Source organism: Muntiacus reevesi, chromosome 18 (genome assembly GCF_963930625.1).
Source record: "Muntiacus reevesi chromosome 18, mMunRee1.1, whole genome shotgun sequence".
NCBI lineage: Eukaryota > Metazoa > Chordata > Mammalia > Artiodactyla > Cervidae > Muntiacus > Muntiacus reevesi.
This window is the reverse complement of record NC_089266.1, coordinates 43,859,379-43,883,058: the sequence shown is the minus strand read 5'-3', so window position 1 is coordinate 43,883,058 and position 23,680 is coordinate 43,859,379. Positions and strand designations below refer to the sequence as shown.

Sequence of the window (23,680 nt, the reverse complement as noted above, 5' to 3'; positions counted from 1 at the left end):
TGGTTTTCATTCTGTCTGCCCTCTGATAAGGAGATAAGGACAGACTGCCTGAGGGGGAAACTAGGTCTTGTTCTGATGGGCGGGGCCTTGCTCGGTAAATCTTTAATCCAATTTTCTGTTGATGGGTGGAGCTGTGTTCCCAGCCTGCTATTTACCTGGGGCCAAACTATGGTGGAAGTAATGAAGATAATGGTGACCTCCTTCAAAATTTCCTCTTCCAACAATACAAGAGAAGACTCTGTACATGGACATCACCAGATGGTCAACACTGAAATCAGATTGATAATATTCTTTGCAGTCAAAGATGGAGAAGCTCTAAACAGTCAGCAAAAACAAGACTGGGAGCTGACTGTGGCTCAGATCATGAATTCCTTATTGCCAAATTCAGACTTAAATTGAAGAAGTAGGGAAAACCACTTAGACCATTCAGGTATGACCTAAATCAAATCCCTTACCATTATACAGTGGAAGTAAGAAACAAATTTAAAGGACTAGATCTGATAGAGTGCCTGATGAACTACGGATGGAGGTTCGTGACTTTGTATAGGAGACAGGGAGCAAGACCATCCCCAAGAAAAAGAAATGCAAAAAAGCAAAATGGTTGTCTGAGGAGGCCTTACAAATAGCTGAGAAAAGAAGAGAAGCGAAAAGCAGAGGAGAAAAGGAAAGATATACCCATTTGAATGCGGAGTTCCAAAGAATACCAAGGAGAGATAAGGAAGCCTTCCTCAGTGATCAGCGCAAATAGAGGAAAACAACTGAATGGGAAAGACTAGAGATCTCTTCAAGAAAATTACAGATAACAAGGGAACATTTCACACAAAGATGGGCTCAATAAAGGACAGAAAAGATATAGACCTAACAGAAGCAGAAAATATTAAGAAGAGGTGGCAAGAATACACAGAAGAACTGTACAAAAAAGATCTTCATGACCCAGATAATCATGATGGTGTAATCACTCACCTAGAGCCAGACATCCTGAATGCAAAGTCAAGTGGGCCTTAGGAAGCATCACTACGAACAAACCTAGTGGAGGTGATGGAATTCCAGTTGAGCTATTTCAAATCCTGAAAGATGATGCAGTGAAGGTGCTGCACTCAATATGCCAGCATATTTGGAAAACTCAGCAGTGGCCACAGGACTGGAAAAGGTCAGTTTTCATTCCAATCCCTAAGAAAGGCAATCCCAAAGAATGCTCAAACTACCGCACAATTGCACTCATCTCACACACTAGTAAACTAATGCTCAAAATTCTCCAAGCCAGGCTTCAACAGTATGTGAACCATGAACTTCCAGATGTTCAAGCTGGTTTTAGAAAAGGCAGAGGAACCAGAGATCAAATTGCCAACATCCACTGGATCATCAAAAAAGCAATAGAGTTTCAGAAAAACATCTATTTCTGCTTTATTGACTACGCCAAAGCTTTTCACTGTGTGGATCACAATAAACAGCGGAAAATTCCTTAAGAGATGGAAATACCAGACCACCTGACCTGCCTCTTGAGAAATCTGTATGGAGGTCAGGAAGCAACACTTAGAACTGGACATGGAACAACAGACTGGCTCCAAATAGGAAAAGGAGTACGTCAAGGCTGTATATTGTCACCCTGCTTATTTAACTTATATGCAGAGTATATCATGAGAAACGCTGGGCTGGAGGAAGCACAAGCTGGAATCAAGATTTCCACGAGACATATCAATAACCTCAGATATGCAGATGACACCACCCTGATGGCAGAAAGTGAAGAGGAACTAAAAAGCCTCTTGATGAAAGTGAAAGAGGAGAGTGAAAAAGTTGGCTTAAAGCTCAACATTGAGAAAACTAAGATCATGGCATCTGGTCCCATCACTTCATGGCAAATAGATGGGGAAACTGTGGAAACAGTGTCAGACTTTATTTTTCTGGGCTCCAAAATCACTGCAGATGGTGATTGCAGCCATGAAATTAAAAGATGCTTACTCCTTGGAAGGAAAGTTATGACCAACCTAGATAGCATAACATTATTTTGCCAACAAAGGTCCATCTAGTCAAGGCTATGGTTTTTCCAGTGGTCATGTATGGAGGTGAGAGTTGGATTATAAAGAAAGCTGAGTGCCGAAGAATTGATGCTTTTGAACTGTGGCGTTGGAGAAGACTCTTGAGAGTCCCTTGGACTGCAAGGAGATCCAACCAGTCCATCCTAAAGGAGATCAGTTCTAAGTGTTCATTGGAAGGACTGATGTTGAAGCTGAAACTCCAATATTGTGGCCACCTCATGCGAAGAGCTGACTCATTGGAAAAGACTCTGATGCTGAGAAAAATTGAGGGCAGGAGGAGAAGGGGATGACAGAGGATGAGATTGGTTGCATGGCATCACCAACTCAATGGACATGGGTTTGGGTAAACTCTGGGAGTTGGTGATGGACAGGGAGACCTCGTGTGCTGCAGTCCATGGGGTTGCAGAGAGTCAGACACGACTGAGTGACTGAACTGAACTGAGGGACAGCTCAAATTCTACCTCACAATTTGTGTGATCTGACATCCTGGGGCTATTGAAGCCTTCCCCCTCCTCCTCTGAACTACTCCTAAGCCATTTCACTCATATCAGACTGTTACAAATAGAAAATATTAATACACACTTAACATCTATGCGTCTGCACTAACACAATAACCAGATATTTGAAAACACTGAATGGAATTTTCTAACTTTATACTATCAAGGAGAGCAGAACCTCTAGCACATCAACCAGACTGAGGTACATAACTTAATTTCACCTTGCCCCAAACACAGTGGTATTGCTGTAGCTTCACCACTGCTTTTTGGGAAATCAGGTCTACCCTTCGGAGCTCCTGGAACTCTCCCATTCAAAGCTTGTCTTAAGAGTAACTGAAGAATTGTGAATAGCAGGAAACTGCTGAGGCAATCAAAGAAAAAAAAAAATTCTAAAGTTACTTTGCTCAACTTTTTAGTAAAGCAATAATTAATGTTGAAATTATAGCTATTTTTTATCCATTTATTTTCAGCTGCATTGGGTCTTCACTGCTGCAGGCGGGCTTTCTCTAGTTGCGGTGTGGACTTCTTTGCAGGGGCTTCTCCTGTTGCGGAGCGCAGGCTCTAGGGCTTCAGCAGTTGTGGCTCCCAGGTTCCACAGCATGGGCTCGGTAACTGTGGTGCTCAGGCTGCTAAGCCTGCTCCACAACATGTGGAATCTTCCCAACAGAGATCGAACCCCTGTCTCCTGCATTGGCAGGCGGTTCTTAACCACTGGCCCACCAGCAAAATCCCAAAATTACAACTAGCAAAGGAGGATGTGATACAATAAAGAATACATCTGGTCTTTATGCCTAGTTCCTGGCACAGCTTCAAAATCCCTTGGAATTTCCTGAGTGAAAGGAGTGTCCTTTGTTATAGTCTCTTTCAACCATGCTTCAGCTTGTCCTAATGAGGTGACTTATTAAAGGGGAAGGGAGGGCCTAGACAGCTTTCAGCATAGGGGTCAGCCGCCAGAAAAAACCACCATGTGATTAGGGGGTTGGAACTTTCAGCCCCACCCCAAACCTCTGGGGAAGTGGGGGTCGGGTGCTAGAGACTGAGTTCAATGCAGGGGCTACCTACTGAAGTCCTGTATGAAAACTCTGGACATATCAAAGCTCCGGGGATCTTCCTGGCTGGTGAACACATCAATGAACCATAAAGGTGGCACACCCTGACTTCACAGGAACAGAAGTTCCTGAGCTCAGGACCCTTCCAGACCTTCTCCCAGGTACCTCTTCATCTGGCTGTTCATCTGCGTAATCTTAAGCACTGCACTGTCCTGAGTTCTGTGTGTCTTTGTAGTGAATTACCGAACCCAAGGGGTTGTGGGAAGCCCCTAATTGTAGTCAGCCAGAAAGAAGTGTGGATAGTCTGGGAACCCCACTTGCAGATGGAAACTAAAAAGTAAAGGTGATCTTGTTGGGGATCCTGCCCCTTAATTTGTAGGATCTGAGGCTAATCCAGGGTTGTCAGTGTCAAAATTGAATTCAACTATAGGACACCCAGGTAGTTTCAGAAAATTGTCAGAATGCAGACAGCATGATGGTTTTGTATTTCTCAAAAGAAAGGATGGCTCAGAAAACTGAGTAACACTGTTAACAGAATTTCTGTCCAAGAGTACAAGTCTCGCTGAGGCATAGCTGTGCCCTGCCTGAACCAAACTAGGAAAAACACTAGAAGAACACAGAGTATTATGCTTCTAATGACCCGTCTTTCTTCTGCAGACTCCTAACCAGTTAATTGATAGGTATTTACCTAGCTGTCTTCTAAGAAAGTTCAGTCTTAGATACTCTGGGGGATAATATGGAAAATGTATAAAACAACAGGTAAACTGCCATAAAATAAGTATGGATCGAGTGCTATGTTCAACCATTCTGTTTTAAAAAGAGAAGGGGAGATAAGGAAGAGCAGGAAGAGAAGTGAATATTTTCTCCTCCCAGAAGTCTCTCTCAATGTAGCAGGAAATCAAAAAGCTCATAAAAGCAGCTCCCTAGAAGGAAAAAAAAAAAATCAGTAAAGACATCTAAGCAACCTTCCAGTACATCACCCGTGGTCTCCTGAAGGATCTCCTAGACCTCCTTGGCAAAAACCTGATGTGTCCTACCCGCTAATGGGTATCTCCAGAAAGACTAAGAAACAAGTATTGCACTATCACCCACAAGAAACTCCACAAAGGCAGAGAACATATTTTGCTTGCTCACTGGTCAATCTGTAGCTCCTAGCAAATGCACTTAGTAAAATGGAGTAGTGGCTAACAGCACATATGTGAATTTCAAGAAAGTGGTTGGTTACCGCTGAGGGAAATACAACGAGGAGGGGGCTTCAACTAATTGGTAATGTTTTATTTACTAAGCCAGGTGATGGGTATTTGTTATATGAATCTTTTTACATTTTATACAAATATTTCACCAAAAAAAGAACACAGGCTTTGGAATAAGACAGAATTGAACTGCAATCTCGGTGTCAGAGCTTATAAGCTGTGTTTCCTCAGGCGAGTCACGAAGCCTCACTTTGTTCATCTATAAAACTAGAATACTGAACAGCTTTACAGAAGTGGTAAAAGGATTAATTAAGATGACAGATGCATAATGCTTGGGACAATACCTGGCACACATTAAATACACAAATCGGTACTAGCTGTGTTGAGGAGGAGTTTGAATTAAAGGAGTTAAGCGAGTGCTGGAGCAGCATTTAGGAACCAGTTTTGCCATTAACAGACGACCCTGAGTTGTCACTGACTCTCTCTGGGCCTCCATTTTCCCATCAGTTAAAAAAAAAAATGGATTAGATGCTATTAATGTTTATATTTTATGATTTATCTAAATCAGCACGTAGCACAGCTAGAAAACAGGCCTGTAACAGACAAAAGTGCATGTTACATTAATGGTAACTTACCCTGCAGTACCCTAGAAATGGCAGACAGATCCCCAAATTGTATCTGTTATGTTTTAACTGTGCATGGGACAGTGATCTGACAAAAACATTCACCTATCTGTAAGAATACAGAGGGACTCATGAACCCAATATTGGGTCCAAGAATTTCTAGTACTTGATGACTTACAATCAGCACTTCATAATTTAAATGACTCCTTTTATCACGACCTTGTTTAGGGTTCTAGCAACTCCAAACCTTCAGCCACCTCAAGTTAGTACTCATCTCTACATTTATAGTATCCAACCTAATTCCACATGATTATTCACAATGGAGATAAAATCGAGCTGAGGCTTGAACAACACAGGCATGACCTGTGCAGGTCCACCTTGATAGACATTTTTTCAATAGCAAATACCACAGTACTACACAATCTGCAGATTTGCGACGTGGGATCAGACTCAGAGGAACACAGTAAACAGAGGGCTGGTTACATGCAGATTTTCAACTGCACAGAGGGTTGGTGCCCCTAACCCCTGTATTGTTCAAAGGTCAACTGGACATGACTTAGCAACTTAGCAACTAAATAACAACAAAAGGTTATCTTAAAATGAGCCAAGTCACCCTCTTCTTACTCCAGATATTTACCAAACCTTTTAGAAGATCCAATGCCTGTACAATACCCGTGACCTTTGAACTTCGGGCCCTCTCTGGCCCCAAGAGAAATGCCTGCTTTTTTCCTGGTCTCCTAAACCCCACAACTACGCCAGCACAGAGGTCCCCAGAAACTCTTCCATTCTGAAGAGCTCTCCTGGGTATCGTAGACAGCTGACCCTTGGACAACCGGGGGTGAGGGATGCTGACACATGCACAGCTGAAAATCCTGTAACTTAGAGTCGACCTTCTGTATCAGCAATCCTTCTGTATCCTCATCCCTGGATTCACCCAGCTGTGGACTGTGGAGTACTGTAGTATTTACTATTGAAAAAGATCCTCAGATAAGTGGATCTGCGCAGTTCCAACCCACGCTGCTCAAAGGTCAGTTGTAAGGTCTGTAATGTTATCCTTGATCTACTATGTTAAGAATGGGAAAAAATGAATCAGATCCGCAACAACTCAGATGCTCCTTGGTCACGAAAACAAGTCCCACTCTTGGGTCTTGAGAAGTCTGCCTACTTCAATGTACTGATTCTTCTCATAATTCCCTTTATAGAATTACTGGGTTGGCCAAAAAGTTCGTTTGGATTTTCCCATAAGATTGTACAGAAAAGCCTGAACGAACTTTTTTGGCCAACTCATTATCTTTAAAAAATTTTATTTGTATCCTACCATTCTAAGGCCCTCACCAGTTTCAGAAGAAACCTACCCTTGAATCCTCAACTCAAAATGTTAAACAAAATGTTCAAAATTATGTCAATTGACAACATCAAAATGCCGAGTAGTTTCTAAAACAGCTAAGGGCTTGTTTTTCCTTAATCACCATCACTCAGGTTCCCTTAGCAAAATGCAGGTCTTCAACAGGTGTTCCGTGTTACCATTAAAGTTCCCCTCAACCATACCCTTTAAAGTGCATCCATTCTTATCATTCTTCTTAGAACAACCCTTTTTTAGTCATAGTCCCTTTCTGCTTTCCCCAAGGACCCTTTGTATTTCCAGTGATATTTTCAGAAGAGAAAGATTACTATTTTGAAGAAAATCATAATTTTTCACAGCTCAGCTCTTCAGGGCCGTTCTGGCTCTCGCCCCCGTGTCTGTTCCAACAGGGCAGGACTCAGAGGCAGGAGAGCAGACAACTCGAGGACAGGCGGCCGTGGAAGGACAGCGACAGTCTAAAAACTTTACTTATTGTGAAGTGATTGGCCTCCAACTAATAAAATAATATATTAAAAAAAAAAAAAAAAACTTTACTTATGCCTGATCATACAGACTCAGGAGAGCGGTACCAAAGAGCAGGAATAAATTTGTATCGATACTATCTTTCGGACTGCGATATTCTGTTTACTCATTCATATTCTGCCTCATCTGTTGAGGAATCTGAGGCAGTGTAGCACTCATCACAGTAAAACAATCCTATCTAGTTTCTGAAATAATTGTCTAATAGAAGACCTTTAAAAAAAAAAAAATCAAAGAACATGAATCTCTTACACATAAAAATCCAAGAGTGATTTCCTTTTTTAAAACAAGTTCAAAATAACAGCAGGAGAGAGACAGAGTACAGTGAATTGGGAAGAAAATAAGCAGGCATGTTCTCACTAGTATCATTCTGGGTTTCCATTTGGAGGAGCAGTGAGATGATAGCTGCTTTAACTAATGAAGGGTTACACAGATATGATTTAGTTTCAAAATGTTTTGGAGAATCTAAACTAGGGCTGTTTTGCTTCTCTTCTCTTAAGGTCTACCCACCTAACCTTGAGTGAGACTATCAAAGAAATAATAAAGCAGCAGGTTTAAAGTTAAAATAAGCCACTTTCAAGCTAATTTTAACTGAGAAATAAATGAATGCCTTGAAGATAAGGAAAAATATTTTAGAATATTAGAAATTTAAAGCTATTTAAACAAGCCAATGATCAAAAAAATCCCTTATGGGAATTCCCTGGGGGGTCCAGTGGTTTAGGACTCCATGCTTTCACTGCTAAGGGTGCCGGTTCAATCCCTGGTCAAGGTCAAAAAAACACAAAGACCCTATGACAATGTCAGATGAGTATAAGCACTATGTAATTTTAACTACTCCAAAAAATAAAAACTATTTCCATAAAGGAATAATATCCCAAGTTCTTCTCTAGTTATTGTATCAATTAAAATTTAAGTTTAATATAAATACAATATATATTATAAATATTTTATATAGTACAATTTTATAACAATAACTATAATTAAATTTAATAATTATATACAAGTATTGATATGGAGGACAAAAAAATTATCCTTTGTTAGCCAGTTATCTGATGGTCTCCACTTCCTCTATTTTGCCTGACAAATATTAAACTGGTCTACGAAAATTACAAGCATGGCCACAATTATTTCCAAGGACAGAAGGCCTTCTGATTCAGTTCAATACAATATGCTACAGTTCAGCCTGAAACTCCATGCTTCTAAGTAGGTCATCCATGGGAAGCATAATTCATCACTATAGAGTAAATTATCTAGATTTATCCAGGCTAAAAATTTCTTTGTCTTTTCATCAGATCTTTTGAACATCCAGTTCTAAATGACAGCAAATTCTTAATATTCATGAAGCGGAAATAACATTCTCTGGTTCCAATTACCATCCTATCAGCCATTTCGGCAAATTTTTCTTGATAACAAACACCCCATGCTTCAAGCAGCAAAGGGATCTACTCATTTTTATCTGCTTCTTTATTAAGAAGCCTTGTTGGTTCTTCCTAAGTTATTGTAATTAGAATACAAAGGGAGGAGGAGAGTGATAATGTTGTATTTTAAACTGCAAAACTTTAGCATTTGGGGAAATAGCTGAGCACTGTTCCCAAAGAAAATTTCATCAACCACATGCAGACGATGTCAGCCGCAGAAGGACAAATGCTGTGGTCTATCCCTCTCCTTCAAACTCTATCAACACTAGAGCCCAACTGGCGCCAGAAGAGCAGAAAAGACAGCAGAAAACAAGTCTCAGTACATGTATAACGAGGATAGAGAAGAGCTCTCTATAGAAATAGACTATGTATTAGGTTGGGGCAAAAGTAATTGCGGCTGTAGAATTCTGCCATTTGATACTGAAATATATTCTTAAATGTGGTTATGTTATATACCATTTTAATGCACATTTCTCGCTTTATGAGTTTTTGTTAATGACTTATTACTTGCTATCTATTTTATACTTATTTTAGACTAGGGAAATAATGTTAGACAAAAAGCAATTTTCTTATTCAAGTTCAAAATGGGTCGTAAAACAGTGGAAACAACTCACAACATCAGCACATTTGGCCCAGAAGCTGCTAACAAACATACAGTGCAATGGTGGTTCAAGATTTGCAAAAGCAATGAGAGCCTTGAAGATGAGCGCAGTGGCCAGCCGTCAGAAGTTGACAACAACCCACTGAGAGCATCATCGAAACTGATCCTTTTACGACTACGTGAGAAGCTGCTGAAGAACTCAACATGGACCTATGGTCATTCTGCATTTGAAGCAAATTGGAAAGGTGAAAAAACTCAGTAAGTGGGTACCCCAAGAGCTGACCACAAATCAAAAAAACTGTCATTTTGAAGTGTTGTCTTCTTTTATTCTACACAACAACAAACCATTTCTTAATCAGATCGTGACAGGCAACAAAAAGTGGATTGTATATAACAACCTGTGATGACCAGCTCAGTGGCTGGGACAAGCAGCAGCTCCAGAGCACTCCACAAAGCCAAAGGTGCGCCAAAAAAAGGTCACAGTCGTCCTTTTCGAGGGTGGCGGCGGTCATGGGTGGAGTGCCATGAAGGCCTCAGGGACGCTTCGAGAGTATAAGGTGGTGGGGCGCTGCCTGCCGACCCCCAAATGCCGTACGCCGCCCCTCTATCGCATGAGGATTTTTGCGCCTAATCAAGTTGTTGCCAAGTCCCACTTCTGGGACTTCGTGTCTCAGTTGAAGAAGATGAAGAAATCCTCGGGGGAAATCATCTACTGTGGACAGGTGTTCGAGAAATCTCCCCTGCAAGTGAAGAACTTCGGCATCTGGCTACGCTATGACTCCCGAAGTGGCACGCACAACATGTACCGGGAGTACCGGGACCTGATCACCACCGGCGCCGTCACCTAGTGCTACCGAGACATGGGTGCCCAGCACCGAGCCCAGGCCCACTCAATCCAGATCATGAAGGTGGAGGAGATCGCAGCCAGCAAGTGCCACCGACCAGCGGTCAAGCAGTTCCACGACTCCAAGATCAAGTTCCCACTGCCCCACCGCGTCCTCCATCGCCAGCACAAGCCACGCTTCACCACCAAGAGGCCCAACACCTTCTTTTAGGTGCAGGTCCTCTGTCCCGGGTCTGCCCAAATAAAACTTAATGGGAAAACCAGGAAAAAAAAAAAGGTCAGGGTCACTGTTTGGTGGTCAGCTGTCCATCTGATTGATCCACTACAGCTTTCTGGATCCCGGCAAAACCATTACAATGGAGAAGTATGCCTGGCAAACCAGTGAGATGCACCAAAAACAGCAACACCTGCAGCCGGCACTGGTCAACTCAAAGGGCCCAATTCTTCATGACGACACCTGACTGCAGGTCGCACAACCAATACTTTGAAAGTTGAACGAACTGGACTACGATGTTTTGCCTTATCCACCACATTCACCTGACCTCTCGACAACCTACTACCTCTTTTTCAAGCATCTCAACAACTTTTTGCAGTGAAAACACTTCCACAAGCAGCTTGAGGCAGAAAATGCTTTCCAAGAGTTTGTTGAATCCCGAAGCATGGATTTTTATGCTTCAGGAATAAATCAACTTATTCCTCATTGGCAAAAATGTGTTGATTGTAATGGTTCCTATTTTGATTAATAAAGATGTGGTTGAGCCTAGCTATAATGATTTAAAATTCACTGTCCGAAACCCCAATTACATTTGCACCAACCTAGAAGACTGGACTTTCTGTGACCAATCACCCAGGTGATAGTAGGTACCATGCTGCGTTGAGTATCTATCACCCAGACACAGTGTAATTGAAACTGGAGCAGTTTAATCTTTAAATGTCATTCTAACAACGAACAGAATGGAGAGCAACATGGTTTTAAAAAGGATCACTGAAAGCCTTTCTCTAAAATAAATACTAGCTTATTCCTGAAGTCTCTTTGACTCTTATACCTAAAGAATCTTTCTCTAACTCCTTCAAACCTCTAAATGGCCTCTGCTGGTTCAAGGAGAAGCTGACCTCTTTTGGCAAGGACTACAATTCCTGGCAGCCAAGACATGAACTAGACATGGCACTGCCAGAACACAGGAATCTCCCCCAACAAAATAAAGCTAAGAACATGGAAGAAGAGACTGGATGAATGCTGCCCCTTCAGATCCTAACAACAACCACAGCAGATTTGATTTTAAGAAAAGAGAATGAAAAAAAAAGAAAGGAGAATGATCACATTTTTATGACTAAGAGGAGTGGTTTAGGAAACAAAGTCTAAATAAACTAGCTTGAACTCTTTCATTCTTTCAACAACTATTTGAGTGCCTACTTTCTGCCAGGCCTATTCTAGGCCCCAGGGAAATGGCAATAAAGAAGACAAATCCACAGTCTTTATGAAGCTTACCTTCCAGGCCAAACAACAACAGCAACAACAAAAAGTGAACACTTATGCAAGGGAAGAGGGATAAGGCCTGGGTCAGAGCCCTCTGGTAGAGAAAGCAAACCAAGGAGAGGGTGGTACAAGACCAAAGCAAAGGCCAGACCCTTGCTTTGAAGGACTTCGTCAGGACTGCTTTAAAGAGTGCACTGGCCTTTATTCTAAGCGAAAGTAGGGATCATCAGAGAATTTTTAACCTGGGTAACAGGATCTGAGATATTTTTTAAAGATGACTCTTGTCTGCTACATGGAGAATGGACAAAATTAGAAGCAGGGACACCAGTTAAGGAGATGTTACAAAAGCCTAGGCCAGAGCCAACCAAAGCTTGAGCTAGTTTGGCAGAGGTTTTGATGATAAACTAAGCAGTTAGACAAAAAAAGAGTTACCAAATTTATTTAAAAAGAGAACAACAGTTCCACTTTCTTAATTAATTTGACCAGAAGATCAATATATCTCAGTTTAATCTAAAACAAGGCCATTAAAACTAAGACTATCCTGTGTACTTTTAATGTAGATACATGATTTGGATGAAAGGTTAATAAGGCTCATTCCTCATATTATAATAAGAACGTTTGTTAAGCTTACTAATGCAAATCTAGCTAAATGCAAATTCTGGCCAATGAAATTGATTATGAAAAGTCATAACCTGAAAAACTAAGCTTTGGGTGGTTGCATCTTTAAAGGTTGTTTAAAGAATGGTATTTGACTTTTAATTTGGCCTGAACAGTATTCAATATGCTCAATAATTAAGGTAAAGAAGATACTTAAAAATACTTTGGCTTTCTTTGCAAAAAAACACTTTAATATTTATAGACAGCCTAGCTTTTCTGATCTAAGCAGTCAATAGGCATTAAGCAACTAGTTAGTGTTAAAACCTTGTTGACTCAGAATGCAAATTCTGGATGGGTCAAGAAAAGATCCATTTCACCTCCAGAGTACAGTACAGGTTAAGCCAACGGAATGCTGAAACCACTCAAGTATTTGGAAGCCTCAGTGAATGACACTGCTGCTGTGTGCAGGGACTGACACTAACGGCAATAAAATGTCCTCAAGTGATAGAGAAACAATAACCAGAGGGACAATGTTTCTTTTTCTTTTCCTATTTCCCTTAGTTAACCATCTTAAATACAATACTTTGGCCACCTGAGGCGAAGAACTGACTCATTGGAAAAGACCCTGATGCTGGGAAAGATTGAAGGCAGGAGGAGAAGGGGACAACAGAGGATGAGATGGCTGGACGGAATCACTGACTCAATGGATATGAGTTTGAGCAAGCTTCGGAAGCTGGTGATGGACTGGGAAGCCTGGCCTGCTACAGTCCATGGGGTCGCAAAGAGTTGGACACAACTGAGCGACTGAACTGAACCATCTTAAAAATACAACAGAATTATTATTTCTGATAAATCTGTGTATCGGATCAGTATTAAAACAGTCCTGGGACTTCCCTGGTGGCCCAGTGGCTAAGACACCATGCTTCCAATGCAGGGAGCATGGGTTTGATCCCTAATCAGGGAATTAAGATCCCACAAGCTGCACAGCGGGGCCAAAAAACAAAACAGTCTTGGTCACTCTGTTTATCTAGCATTTACAGCTAGGTTAAGCAGATGTCAAGATACATTAAATCTCAAAAAGTAATGTTTCAATAATTTCCCCCCAGGATACAAGCCTTTAATGTAACTATCTGAAATTACGTATTTCCAATAAGTATAACTCTTTCCAGTATTCTTAAATGTGGGAAAAAATCATGTATATATGGTATCTGGCCTAAAGCTTTTGGTACTATTCTCTTTGAGAAAAATGTCTTCCTCAGAAATGAAGGCTTTATTCTTGCCTGGGAAATCCCATGGATAGAGGAGCCTGGCGGGTTACAGTCCATGGGGTTGCAAAAGTCCGACACAACTTAGCAACTAAACCACTGCCATAAATAACACTGTTAACATCTTAACTTAAATGTCCTAAGGCTGACCACGTATCTTACATATGTATAGCATTTCCATTTAGATACTTTACAGACTAAGGATTACATGTAATTGCTAAATTCAATACTAAAACCAAGAGAATTTCTGCTTTAAAAAAAAAAATTGTCTTTCAAGCAGCAGTTTTTTTTTCAGTCCATCATCTACTCACTACTTTCCCTCAGTTCAGTTACTCAGTCGTGTCCGAATCTTTGTGACCCCATGAATCGCAGCATGCCAGGCCTCCTTGTCCATCACAAGTTTACTCAAACTTATGTCCATCGAGTCGGTGATTCCATCGAGTCGGTGATGCCATCCAGCCATCTCATCCTCTGTCGTCCCCTCATCCTCCTGCCCCCAATCCCACCCAGCATCAGGGTCTTTTCCAATAAGTCAACTCTTTGCTTGAGGTGGCCAAAGTATTGGAGCTTCAGCTTCAGCATCAATCCTTCCAATGAACACTCAGGACTGATCTCCTTTAGGATGGACTGGTTGGATCTCCTTGCAGTCCAAGGGACTCTCAAGAGTCTTCTCCAACACCACAGTTCAAAAGCATCAATTCTTCGGCGCTCAGCTTTCTTCACAGTCCAACTCTCACATCCATACATGACCACTGGAAAAACTATAGCCCTGACTAGATGGACCTCTGTTGGCAAAGTAATGTCTCTGCTTTTTAATATGCTGTCTAGGTTGGTCATAACTTTCCTTCCAAGGAATAAGCGTCTTTTAATTTCATGGCTGCAATCACCATCTGCAGTGATTTTGGAGCCCAAAAAAATAAAGTCTGACACTGTTTCCACTGTTTCCCCATCTATTTCCCATGAAGTGATGGAACCAGATGCCATAATCTTAGTTTTCTGAATGTTGAGCTTTAAGCCAACCTTTTCGCTCTCCCTACCTTGCTTCAAATACATCAACATGAATCATCTTCCTGAACTTTGTCAAGAAAGTCCATGCAAAACACAGACTGAGATACATATGTGGTTTAAATTAAAACTAAAATTCACAGCTGCAAACCAAAAAGTAAACCGTGTCTGGCTAAGCTTACTTCTAAATTTTGATTCTAAAGGAAAATTTCTATTGATTCAATAGCAGGTGAACAAGGATTTCAATGAACAGCAAAGAACACTACAAAAGACAGTAAAAAGTATGTTAGTTTTCTTCCTTGGAGAGCATCACAGTGACCTGGAGGAGCTAGTCTAGAATGGAACAGGAGTTTAGAAAAGAAAGCTTCAAAGCAAGCAGTGGTAGAGCCTTATTTTTTCACTGTTGTATCTAACTCTTTGTGATCCCATGGACTATAGCCTGCTAGGCTCCTCTGTCCATGGGCTTTCCCAAGCAAGAATACCGGAGTGGGTTGCCATTTCCTCCTCCAAGGGATCTTCCTGACCTAGGGATTGAACCCGTGTCTCCTACTTGGCAGGTGGATTCTTTACCACTGAGACACCTGGGAAAACCAGAGCATTACCAGATGTACTTCAAAACAAACAATCCAGACCTCCCAGCCCTCTTTCTTATTGAGCCCTACCAATTGAGTCATGTACTTTGCATAACAGATATCAAGCAGTCCCTGCTGTTCTGTCCCCAAGTCAGTGAAAAGACATGCTTCCTTTACTAAATCTTCAAAAGTGAAATCTATGAATCTCAGGGTTGAGGGTGGGGGTTAGGGTGTCACGTGTATGTTGCTCTATTTGGGTCTCACGTGTGCCCGTTATTTTAAAATTAACTATCAAGTTTGATTCTATTGTATTCTATTACAGTGTTTTAAAAGATGAGGGCAACTAGACTTCAGGGTTACAATAATTCTCTCAACAGACGGACCCTCCTCAGATAAGCATTCATTGAACACTTGCATAACTTGAACTTGAGAATACGTTTTTGAGGAAAATACCCAGTGATTCCAATGCAAAGAGCAAAGATCGTTTTAAAAAATGCTCCGCGTCTTACAATGTCTAGAAGGAGGGAGTCCGCGAGCGCAAAATCAGGCAGAGACACCTGACCTTGCCCACAAATCGCCCAGTCCTGCAGCCCTCCCCCTGGCTTCCCCGGGAGAGCCGGTTCACGCCATTCCAACTGGCCGCCGGTCTGCCTGCCTGTTCCAGCACCTGCCTGGCGGGGACAGGGGAATCTCCACGGAAGACGAGAGGACTTGAGAGGCGGCGGCCTCGGAAACCGGGAGGCCCGGGAGGAAACGATTCCAAATGGGAAAGGAGGCGAGGACCTTCGGCTGAAGAAGGCCGGGCCGTCAGGGGCTAATGGAGACGCGGCTGGGGGTGGAACACGACGTGGGGACCAGGGAGAGAGGTCTCAGGAGGGCCCGGGAGAGACGAGAGGTCGAGGGCCGCAGCCGAAAGAGAAGAGCCGAGAAGCTGGGAGGCCCGGGGGCGCGGAAGGGCAGCGGGGCGGCAAGGGCTGCGGCGGCCGCGGCCAGCACCCCGGCGCGCGCGGACTCACGTTCTCCCACCAGCAGGATCCGCACGTCTTTCTTCATGTCGGCGGCTCGCTGGGGCCGGCCTCGGCCCGCAGGCATGGAGCGGACTCCTCTCGCCGCGAGCGCCCAGCCCGCCGCGCCGCTCTCCTCGCGCCGCCGGCGCCGCCTGCCAGCCTCCCCCCGCCGCCCCTCCCGAGCCTCGGCTGCCCGGGCCCGCCGCGCCGCCTCCTCAGCAGCTTCCCCACTCCGGAGTCGGGAAGGCGCCGGCTCCGCCTCCTCCGGCTCCGCTGCGGCGGCGGGGAGGACGGGGCGCCGCGAGGGACAAGCGGTTTCGAAACGCGAACGCTCTCCGTCCTGCCCCTGCGCCCCACCTGTGCCATGCACCGCAGCGCGTCGCCGGGGAGTCTCACCCACCCTCCTCGGGGAACACCGGCCAGGATAAATTGGACCCGGAATCTGAGTGGCAAAGTCGCTAGTCTTGACTCCATTTCTTTTACGAAACAGGGGCGGGAGAAGTTCCTCGCTCAAGGTCAGATAGCTAGAACTTGGCAGTGTGACTCGGGGCGGGAATATTCTCACCAGAATGACTATAAGCTCCAGGTGAGCAGCGACGTGTCTACCTGGTTTTCAGCACTATTCCCCACCTTACTGGCCAAGGCCCTCAGAAAGTGCTTGATTGACTCCCAGGATCGAGCCCTTTCCACTACCCGAAGTCCACCATCCTAGCTGCTTTTTACCTGGGATGCTTATAAAATATGATTCTAAATAATGAGGTTAGTTTCTATGGTTTCAGTGTAAACAGCTTCATTTATTTGAAACCAAACTAAATGTTTTTCCTCTCTGTGTATGGTTTACTTTCGGCAGGATCTTCTGATACTTTTCTTTACATAAGTTTGCCCAGCACCGTACTGGACATGTAGGTGTCACTGAATAATAAACTCTTATTGATTTGTCTAACATTGCCTTAATTTCTTCCTGACTTTCTCCATCCGGAGGAATTTGTTGCTATATGTCTAATGCTTGAACAGAGCTTAGAATACAGTGGGAGATGATAGACAGAAAGGAATCTAGAATAAATGAAGAAACACTAAGCATAATATTCCTTTTTTTCCTATGCTAAATATTACAAAATGATTTTTTTTATTTCTTTGGCCGTGGTATGCTGGCATGCAGGATCATAATTCCCAGATCAGTGATCAAACCCATGCCCCCTACAGTGGAAGAGTGGAATCTTAACCACTGGACCTCCAGGGAAGTCCCTGAAAATGAATTTTTTTAAAGGAAATGACATGTACATTATACCAACCCTCTTTTCTCCTAAGAAAAGCCTTGTGGTCTGGTGGCAAACTGCATGGGTGTATCCAGAGCCCATCACCTGATAGTTATGTGATCTTGAGTAAGGCTGTTACTTCTCCAAGACTGCCCCTTCTTCTGTAACATGTCAATAATGATAATAGTACATACCTCCTTGGATGGTTGTGAAGAATAAAGATAATATATGTCAAGCTTTTGCCAGACTCCCGTTACTTGGTCTGTAATCTCAGAGGTCATTACTGTCATAAAGCTCACTGAAAAGTTGAAATCTGTAGATTTTGAGGCAAATTCATTGTTATGTTTACAACAGTATTTCACTGTCTTATTTATATGATATCCCTAAGGAGTATAGCGGTGGGAGCCCTTCCAAAAATCACTCTGTGATATAAGGAGGAAGACAGGAAAGACACACTCTCTGCTCACTGGGAGGCAGTAAGTCATATTCCAGGATGGAGGCAAATAAGATGAACTTCACAAGGCTTGATGGCCTGCTCTTTCAGAGGAAAATATTCCTCAGAATTTTTAGTATAGTAAGTCCTCTACATATGAACCTTTAAGTTGAGAACTTTCAAAGATTCAAACAAGTGTTCACACTGAAGAGAATCCCAACGCAGTAAATGGCAGGGGGGTTTTTTCTTTATTTAAGAAGGCACTGTTAGTTTTTGAGTCACTGGACCCAAATGTAGAACAGTACACAAATGTTACAACAGCCGTTCAGAATGCAATCCAGTGCTACCGTGTCATCTAGGATGAAAAAAATAGACCTACTACCCAGACATCACTGGATTGTCTTTCTCAAGAGAGTACATGGAATTCCTTCCAGCAAGGAACCAAAACTTGTGCCATTAAGGTCAGGTGTGAGTGAAATTGCAGCTTGCCCTCCATCTCCTATTGCTGACGGTCCTTCAGCTCTGCCATCTCCCATCTCCTCTCCCTCCTCCAGGTTAACTCATCTTGCCTATTCACTGGCAAGGACTAATGGTTTGGTATAAAAAAAATAGCAACATTCCCTAATTAGTGGGAGTGGGGAGCCTGACAAGCCAGAGTGTGCCTCTCAAGCAATGTAAGTTTCCTTTTTACCATCCCTTCCCATCTCCCAGTCAGCTATACTTCTGAAGCTTTGGCCTCCTGCCTTGCCTTGAGCTTTATACCTTTCTCCTATGTTAACAGACATCCATCAGGGGCCACTCTGAAGTTCTCTTGCAAACAGCATAGCTCAGTGATTAAAATCAGGGACTCTGGAATCTGCCTGCCTAAGTCTGAACCTCAGCTTTACCAATTCCTAGCTGTGCATTGTCAGGCAAATTGCTTAAGCTTCTCTAAGCCTCATCTGCCAGATGGAAATAACACTTCATGAGATTGTTACAAAGATTAAATGAGTGAATATAATAGGAACATGCTTCAAAGAATGTCTGGAACATGGTCTGTATTATACACAAATGCTGAATAAATAAAATAACTCGTGAGAGAAGTGACTTCCGTACAACTTTCTGAGCCTGAGGACTGAGCCATACCATGACCCACACTGCAGCAAAATAGAAGTCAGAGAATGGATTTGTTGGCAGTGGAATTTACAGTTGGGATATTATAGATTGATGACTGGATATTAAGTAGATTGGATAAAGCCAAGAGGACAGATTGGTATCTAGAGCACTGGTGGAATTTTCCTCTGGAATGCTGGGAAGCAGTTCTGCCTTCACAAGAAAAACTTCATGGTTCCTCAACTGTGAAGGGGACACTGGAAAGTCTGAATAAAGCACTTTCCCCAAGAGATGAGGCTCCATCTTTCATACCTATCAAAGAAGGAACTTGCAACATAGCCTCTATCTGAGATTCAGGACAGTGGAACGCCCCAGGGCTACTGGGCAGGCCTGTTGGGTAGAAGATACAGTGTGTGTTAAATGACCGACACTGGGTGGAATGAGAGGCTGGTCTCTGAAGGTTGAGTTCGACACAGTCCCGGGCAGGAAGCCAGATAAGATGGGTTGGCATTGGTCCCACTCTTCAGATCCATCTATCTTTGGTCTCTCAAATTAAACCCAAGGTGGCATCCATCTTCACTCTTGTCTTCTGATTCTTCCAGGAAGACTTCCTCTTTTCCTGCCAAGTTGCTCTGGCAGAGCAGAAAAGTCTAATGACTCGATAACAGAGTAAATCTTTTATCTTACCTTTGAATGCACTTGTTCTTGACTCATTGGTCAAACATCCATGCCCTCTGCATAGTCACATGGATTGGTCTCCAGAGGACGTGGATTCTATTTCTTTAATTCGGCCAGAAGAGACATCATTCAGCTCCATTACTTTAAAAAGGTATTTGATTATAATTAACCATACTAAGGGGATATTTTTCCAGACAAGAGCCTCATCTGGTGATGAGGTTGCATCCAGTTTTCTTTTGAATTTTCTCAAGCTTTCAGATAATACTGTAAAAACACTCTTAAGAGATAATTGATATTGAGAAGACTCTCAGACTTTCTTGCCCCCAGGTGACCTGAATTCCCTAATGTCCAGGTTAAGAGCATGATCTCTGGAGTCTACATTTCATCTCCAGTACTTGGTTACCTGTGCTTATGTTATGTAGACAAGCTACATAACTGCTCTGAAAAACCCCATCAGCAAAATTAGTTCATAGAGCTCTTAGAGAATTAAATAAAATAATGCAATAAAACATTTATCACATTACTTAACATATGGAACATGTTCATATATCATCCTTAACAACTGCATTTTTTAACATTTACTTATTTTTTTAGAGTACATGGATTTTTTAAATAATTTTACTTATTTATTTATTTTTGGCTGTGCTAGTTGCAATGAGCAGTAGCTACTTTTCTTTGCATTGTGAAGGCTTCTTACTGCAGTGGCTTTTCTTTTCTTTTTTTTTTTTTTAGTGGCTTTTCTTTTTCTAGAGCACAGGCTTGAGGGCCTGCGAGTATGTGGGCTCAATGGTTGAGGTTCCTGGGCTCTAGAGCACAAGGCCCAGCAGTTGTGATGCTCAGGCTGAGTTGCTCTGCTGCCTGTGGGATCTTCCCGGACCAGGGATTGAACCCACGTCTCCTGCATTGGCAGGCGGATTCTTTACCACTAAGCCACCAAGGAAGCCCAGCAACTGCATTTTTAAATTTGAGATTCATTTGCTGATTTGCCTTATCTTTCCAAGGGCAAATTGATTAGTCTGCCTGCCCAAATTGTAAGCTCTGAATGACAAAAATGCATTTACTATAATTTTTAATTACTGCAGAGACATTAAAATTTGTGCTGACTTGTTATCTATGCCAACCAGTGATTCTCAAAAAAAAAAATTTAGGCCACAAGCTATTTCCACAGAACAAAAAATTCTGCACAATAGTAAAATTATAATTTGCATATATCTGCAAAGAAATTACCACAAGTAAATATGTTCCAAGCAAATAATCTAAAAGAAGAAATATATATCTACATATTATGCATGCATGCTAAGTCACTTCAGTCATGTCCGACTCTTTGAGGTCCTCTGTCTGTGGGATTCTCCAGGCAAGAATATTGAACTGGGTTGCCATTTCCTCCTCCAGGTGATTTTTCTGACACATGGATTGAACCCCCGTCTCTTGCATCTCCTGCATTGGCAGGCAGATTCTTTACCACTGCGCCACCTGGGAAGTCATTGTTTGGTATGTGTGTATGTCTGAGTCTTTGCGACCCCATGGACTGTAGCCTCCAGGATCTTCCGTCCATGGGATTCTCCAGGAAAGTATACTGGAGTGGGTTGCCATGCCCTCCTCCAGGGCATCTTCCTGACTTAGGGATGGAAACTGCACCTCATGTCTCCTGCATTGGCAGGTAGGTTCTTTACCACTAGCGCCACCTGGGAAGCCTATTTGCATAAACATATTCTATTTATAGCATCATTACACAATAGTAGAAAGTGGAAAAATATACAATTGTGGAAGAATAGCTAAATTAAATATGATATAAAATTACTGGAAATTTTGCAGTCATTAAACTAATGACATCTTAATTCATCTACTTAAAAAATAATTTTAATATATAGTGGGACTATATGTAACTTTGTTCTATATTTTCCAAGTCTCTTATAAATGTGTTATCATATTTTCATATTTAAAAAAAAAAATTTTAATGGCAAAAAAAGGAAAAACTAATGCCTATCAAAGACATGGAAAAGTATTCACAAAATAAGTAAAATAATAGGAATATAAAACCCTTTATACAATCACAACCATTTAAAAACTAAGTATAACATGTATTTCTGTAACTTTAACCCTCCACACCTTTGCAAATTTGAACTTTTGCAGGCATGCACAGGTATTAATTGGGTTATTAAAAACTCATGGCTGGGACTTCCCTGGTGGCACAGTAGATAAGAATCTGCCTGTCAGTGCAGGGCACATGGGTTCATTCCATGTTCTGGGAAGATCCCACATGCTGTAGAGAAACTAGCCCTGTGCTTTTCTGAGCCTGCGCCCTAGAGCCACAACTGCCGAGCCCGTGGGCCACAATTACTAGAGCCTGAATGCCCTGCAGCTGCACGCTGAAACTACGAGCTCCCCTGCTGCAACTGCTGAAGCCAGGGCGCCTAGAGCCTGTGTTCTGCAACAAGAGAAGCCACCGCAATGAGAGGCCCATGCACCACAAGAAAGAGCAGTCGCTGCTCGATGCAGCTAGAGAAAGTCCACATACAGCAGTGAAGACCTAGTGCAACTAAAAAAAAAAAACAATGATGTACATAAAAGATGAGAGTACAAAGGAAAGAGAAAATGTGCTAAAGATTAGGAATTAATTTTTGGTACAATCATCTCTTGTAAAATGTCAACACTAATGTCTTTTATATAAAAGTAATAGAAATATTTCGATAGCACTGCGTTAACTGAGACATTATTGTAGGATACCAGGGCTTCCCAGGTGACGCTAGTGGTAAAGACCCTGCCTGCCAATGCAGAAGATATTAAGAGATGCAGGTTGGTCCCCTAGGTCAGGAAGATCCCCTGAAGAAGAGAATGATAATCCACTCCAGCATTCTTGCCTGGAGAATCCTATGAATAGAGGAGTCTGGTGGACTACGGTCCATAGATTGGCAAAGAGTAGGACGCAACTTAGCATGCACACAATGCAGGATATCATGTTTATAAAATGATTTAACAAATATTTATTGTTTCCACCACGTGCACTACTCTGTACTAGGTTCTAAGGAAACAGTAATGAGCAACATAGACTTATCGTGGTGGGCAAGTTGTAGATAAGGAAGTCTGGCCATTCATCTTTCTCACCAGAATCCTCCAAATCATTCTCCCATCAGCCCAAACTGCCTTTTTGGAAAACCTTTCATAAGAGATAGCATCTCATAATCTAAATCTCTTTCTTTCCCCATCCCACCCCTAGTCAAAACCAGCACAACTTGTGTGACTGTCTCACATCTAGTAATCTGCTCCCCCTGCCTGGCTGTGTTCACAGACAACCTCCAAGGCAACACAATGCTTTAACCCAGAAAAACTGCAAATATCCCCATAAAGCTCCTAGGAAAATGACCATGATTTTAGCCTGAGTGACCTTCCTGGACCTTCTTCTACAATTAGCGCGTCAGCTTTGATCTGAGCTAAACTCGGTATACACGCACACATCACCCTGTTAGACACAGTGACAGTGAGAGACTCCAGTCCCCTTGGTAGAAACCAGATCCACTCTGGGTAAAGTTTTCAACTCTGGCCAAGGGGGATGAGAGAGAGACTTCAGGCCAAGCAAACTGCAATTGCAAAAGTATATGATGTGACATAGAGCAAGGAAGCTGGGCAGGAGGTTGTATCTGGGGAGATGACAGGAAATGGGGGCTAGAGGTAGGTGATAGCAGAGACGGGAAGCAGAACTTTCTATTTTAGGAGCCTTTAAGGCGCACCCAGGAGTTTTAAGCAGGGGAGTGACATGATCTAACCCCCATTTCGGAGAGTTCACATTAGAATGAGAATAGATGGGGAGAGGTCTCCTGACTAGAGATGGAGGAGCTTGAATTAAAATAATCTTGGAGTCTGAACCAGTGCGCAGATGCAGAAGGAAGGGCTGGGGGCAGAGTTGAGATGCCTTGAGAAGGCAGAAGCCAGGGTCAGAACTTGGTGACTAATTGAAGGGAAGGTACTAATTGTACCAGAAAAGCTGCTGTGGCAATGCCCAGATATTGAGACCTGGAGATGTCACTGACCAAAGCCACAAGTTTGAAGAATAAAGGTAAAAATTTTTACTGAGCACAGAAGGAAACACAGTCTTCCATACCGCACCAGACCAATCTCTTAGAATTACCTGGTAGAATAAGAGGTGTATAAGTGGTG

At 42.5% G+C, this 23,680-nt stretch overlaps 1 protein-coding gene and 1 pseudogene across 7 annotated transcripts in view; one reads left to right on the top strand and one right to left on the bottom strand.

The window, feature by feature from the left end:
• RHOT1 (ras homolog family member T1) overlaps positions 1–16,258 on the bottom strand; it is a 61,603-nt gene extending 45,345 nt beyond the window's left edge. For 4 of the 7 annotated variants that reach the window (XM_065908623.1, XM_065908626.1, XM_065908624.1 and 1 more), the window contains exon 1: positions 16,076–16,257. In XM_065908623.1, coding sequence (XP_065764695.1) covers positions 16,076–16,151 — 76 coding nt within the window. In that variant the 5' untranslated portion in view covers positions 16,152–16,257. Of the gene's footprint in view, positions 1–16,075 lie in introns of all 7 variants that reach the window. The other 3 variants (XM_065908621.1, XM_065908622.1, XM_065908627.1) reach the window with 2 other exon arrangements.
• LOC136149549 (large ribosomal subunit protein eL20 pseudogene) lies at positions 9,792–10,405 on the top strand (annotated as a pseudogene).
• Positions 16,259–23,680: the final 7,422 nt, after the last annotated feature.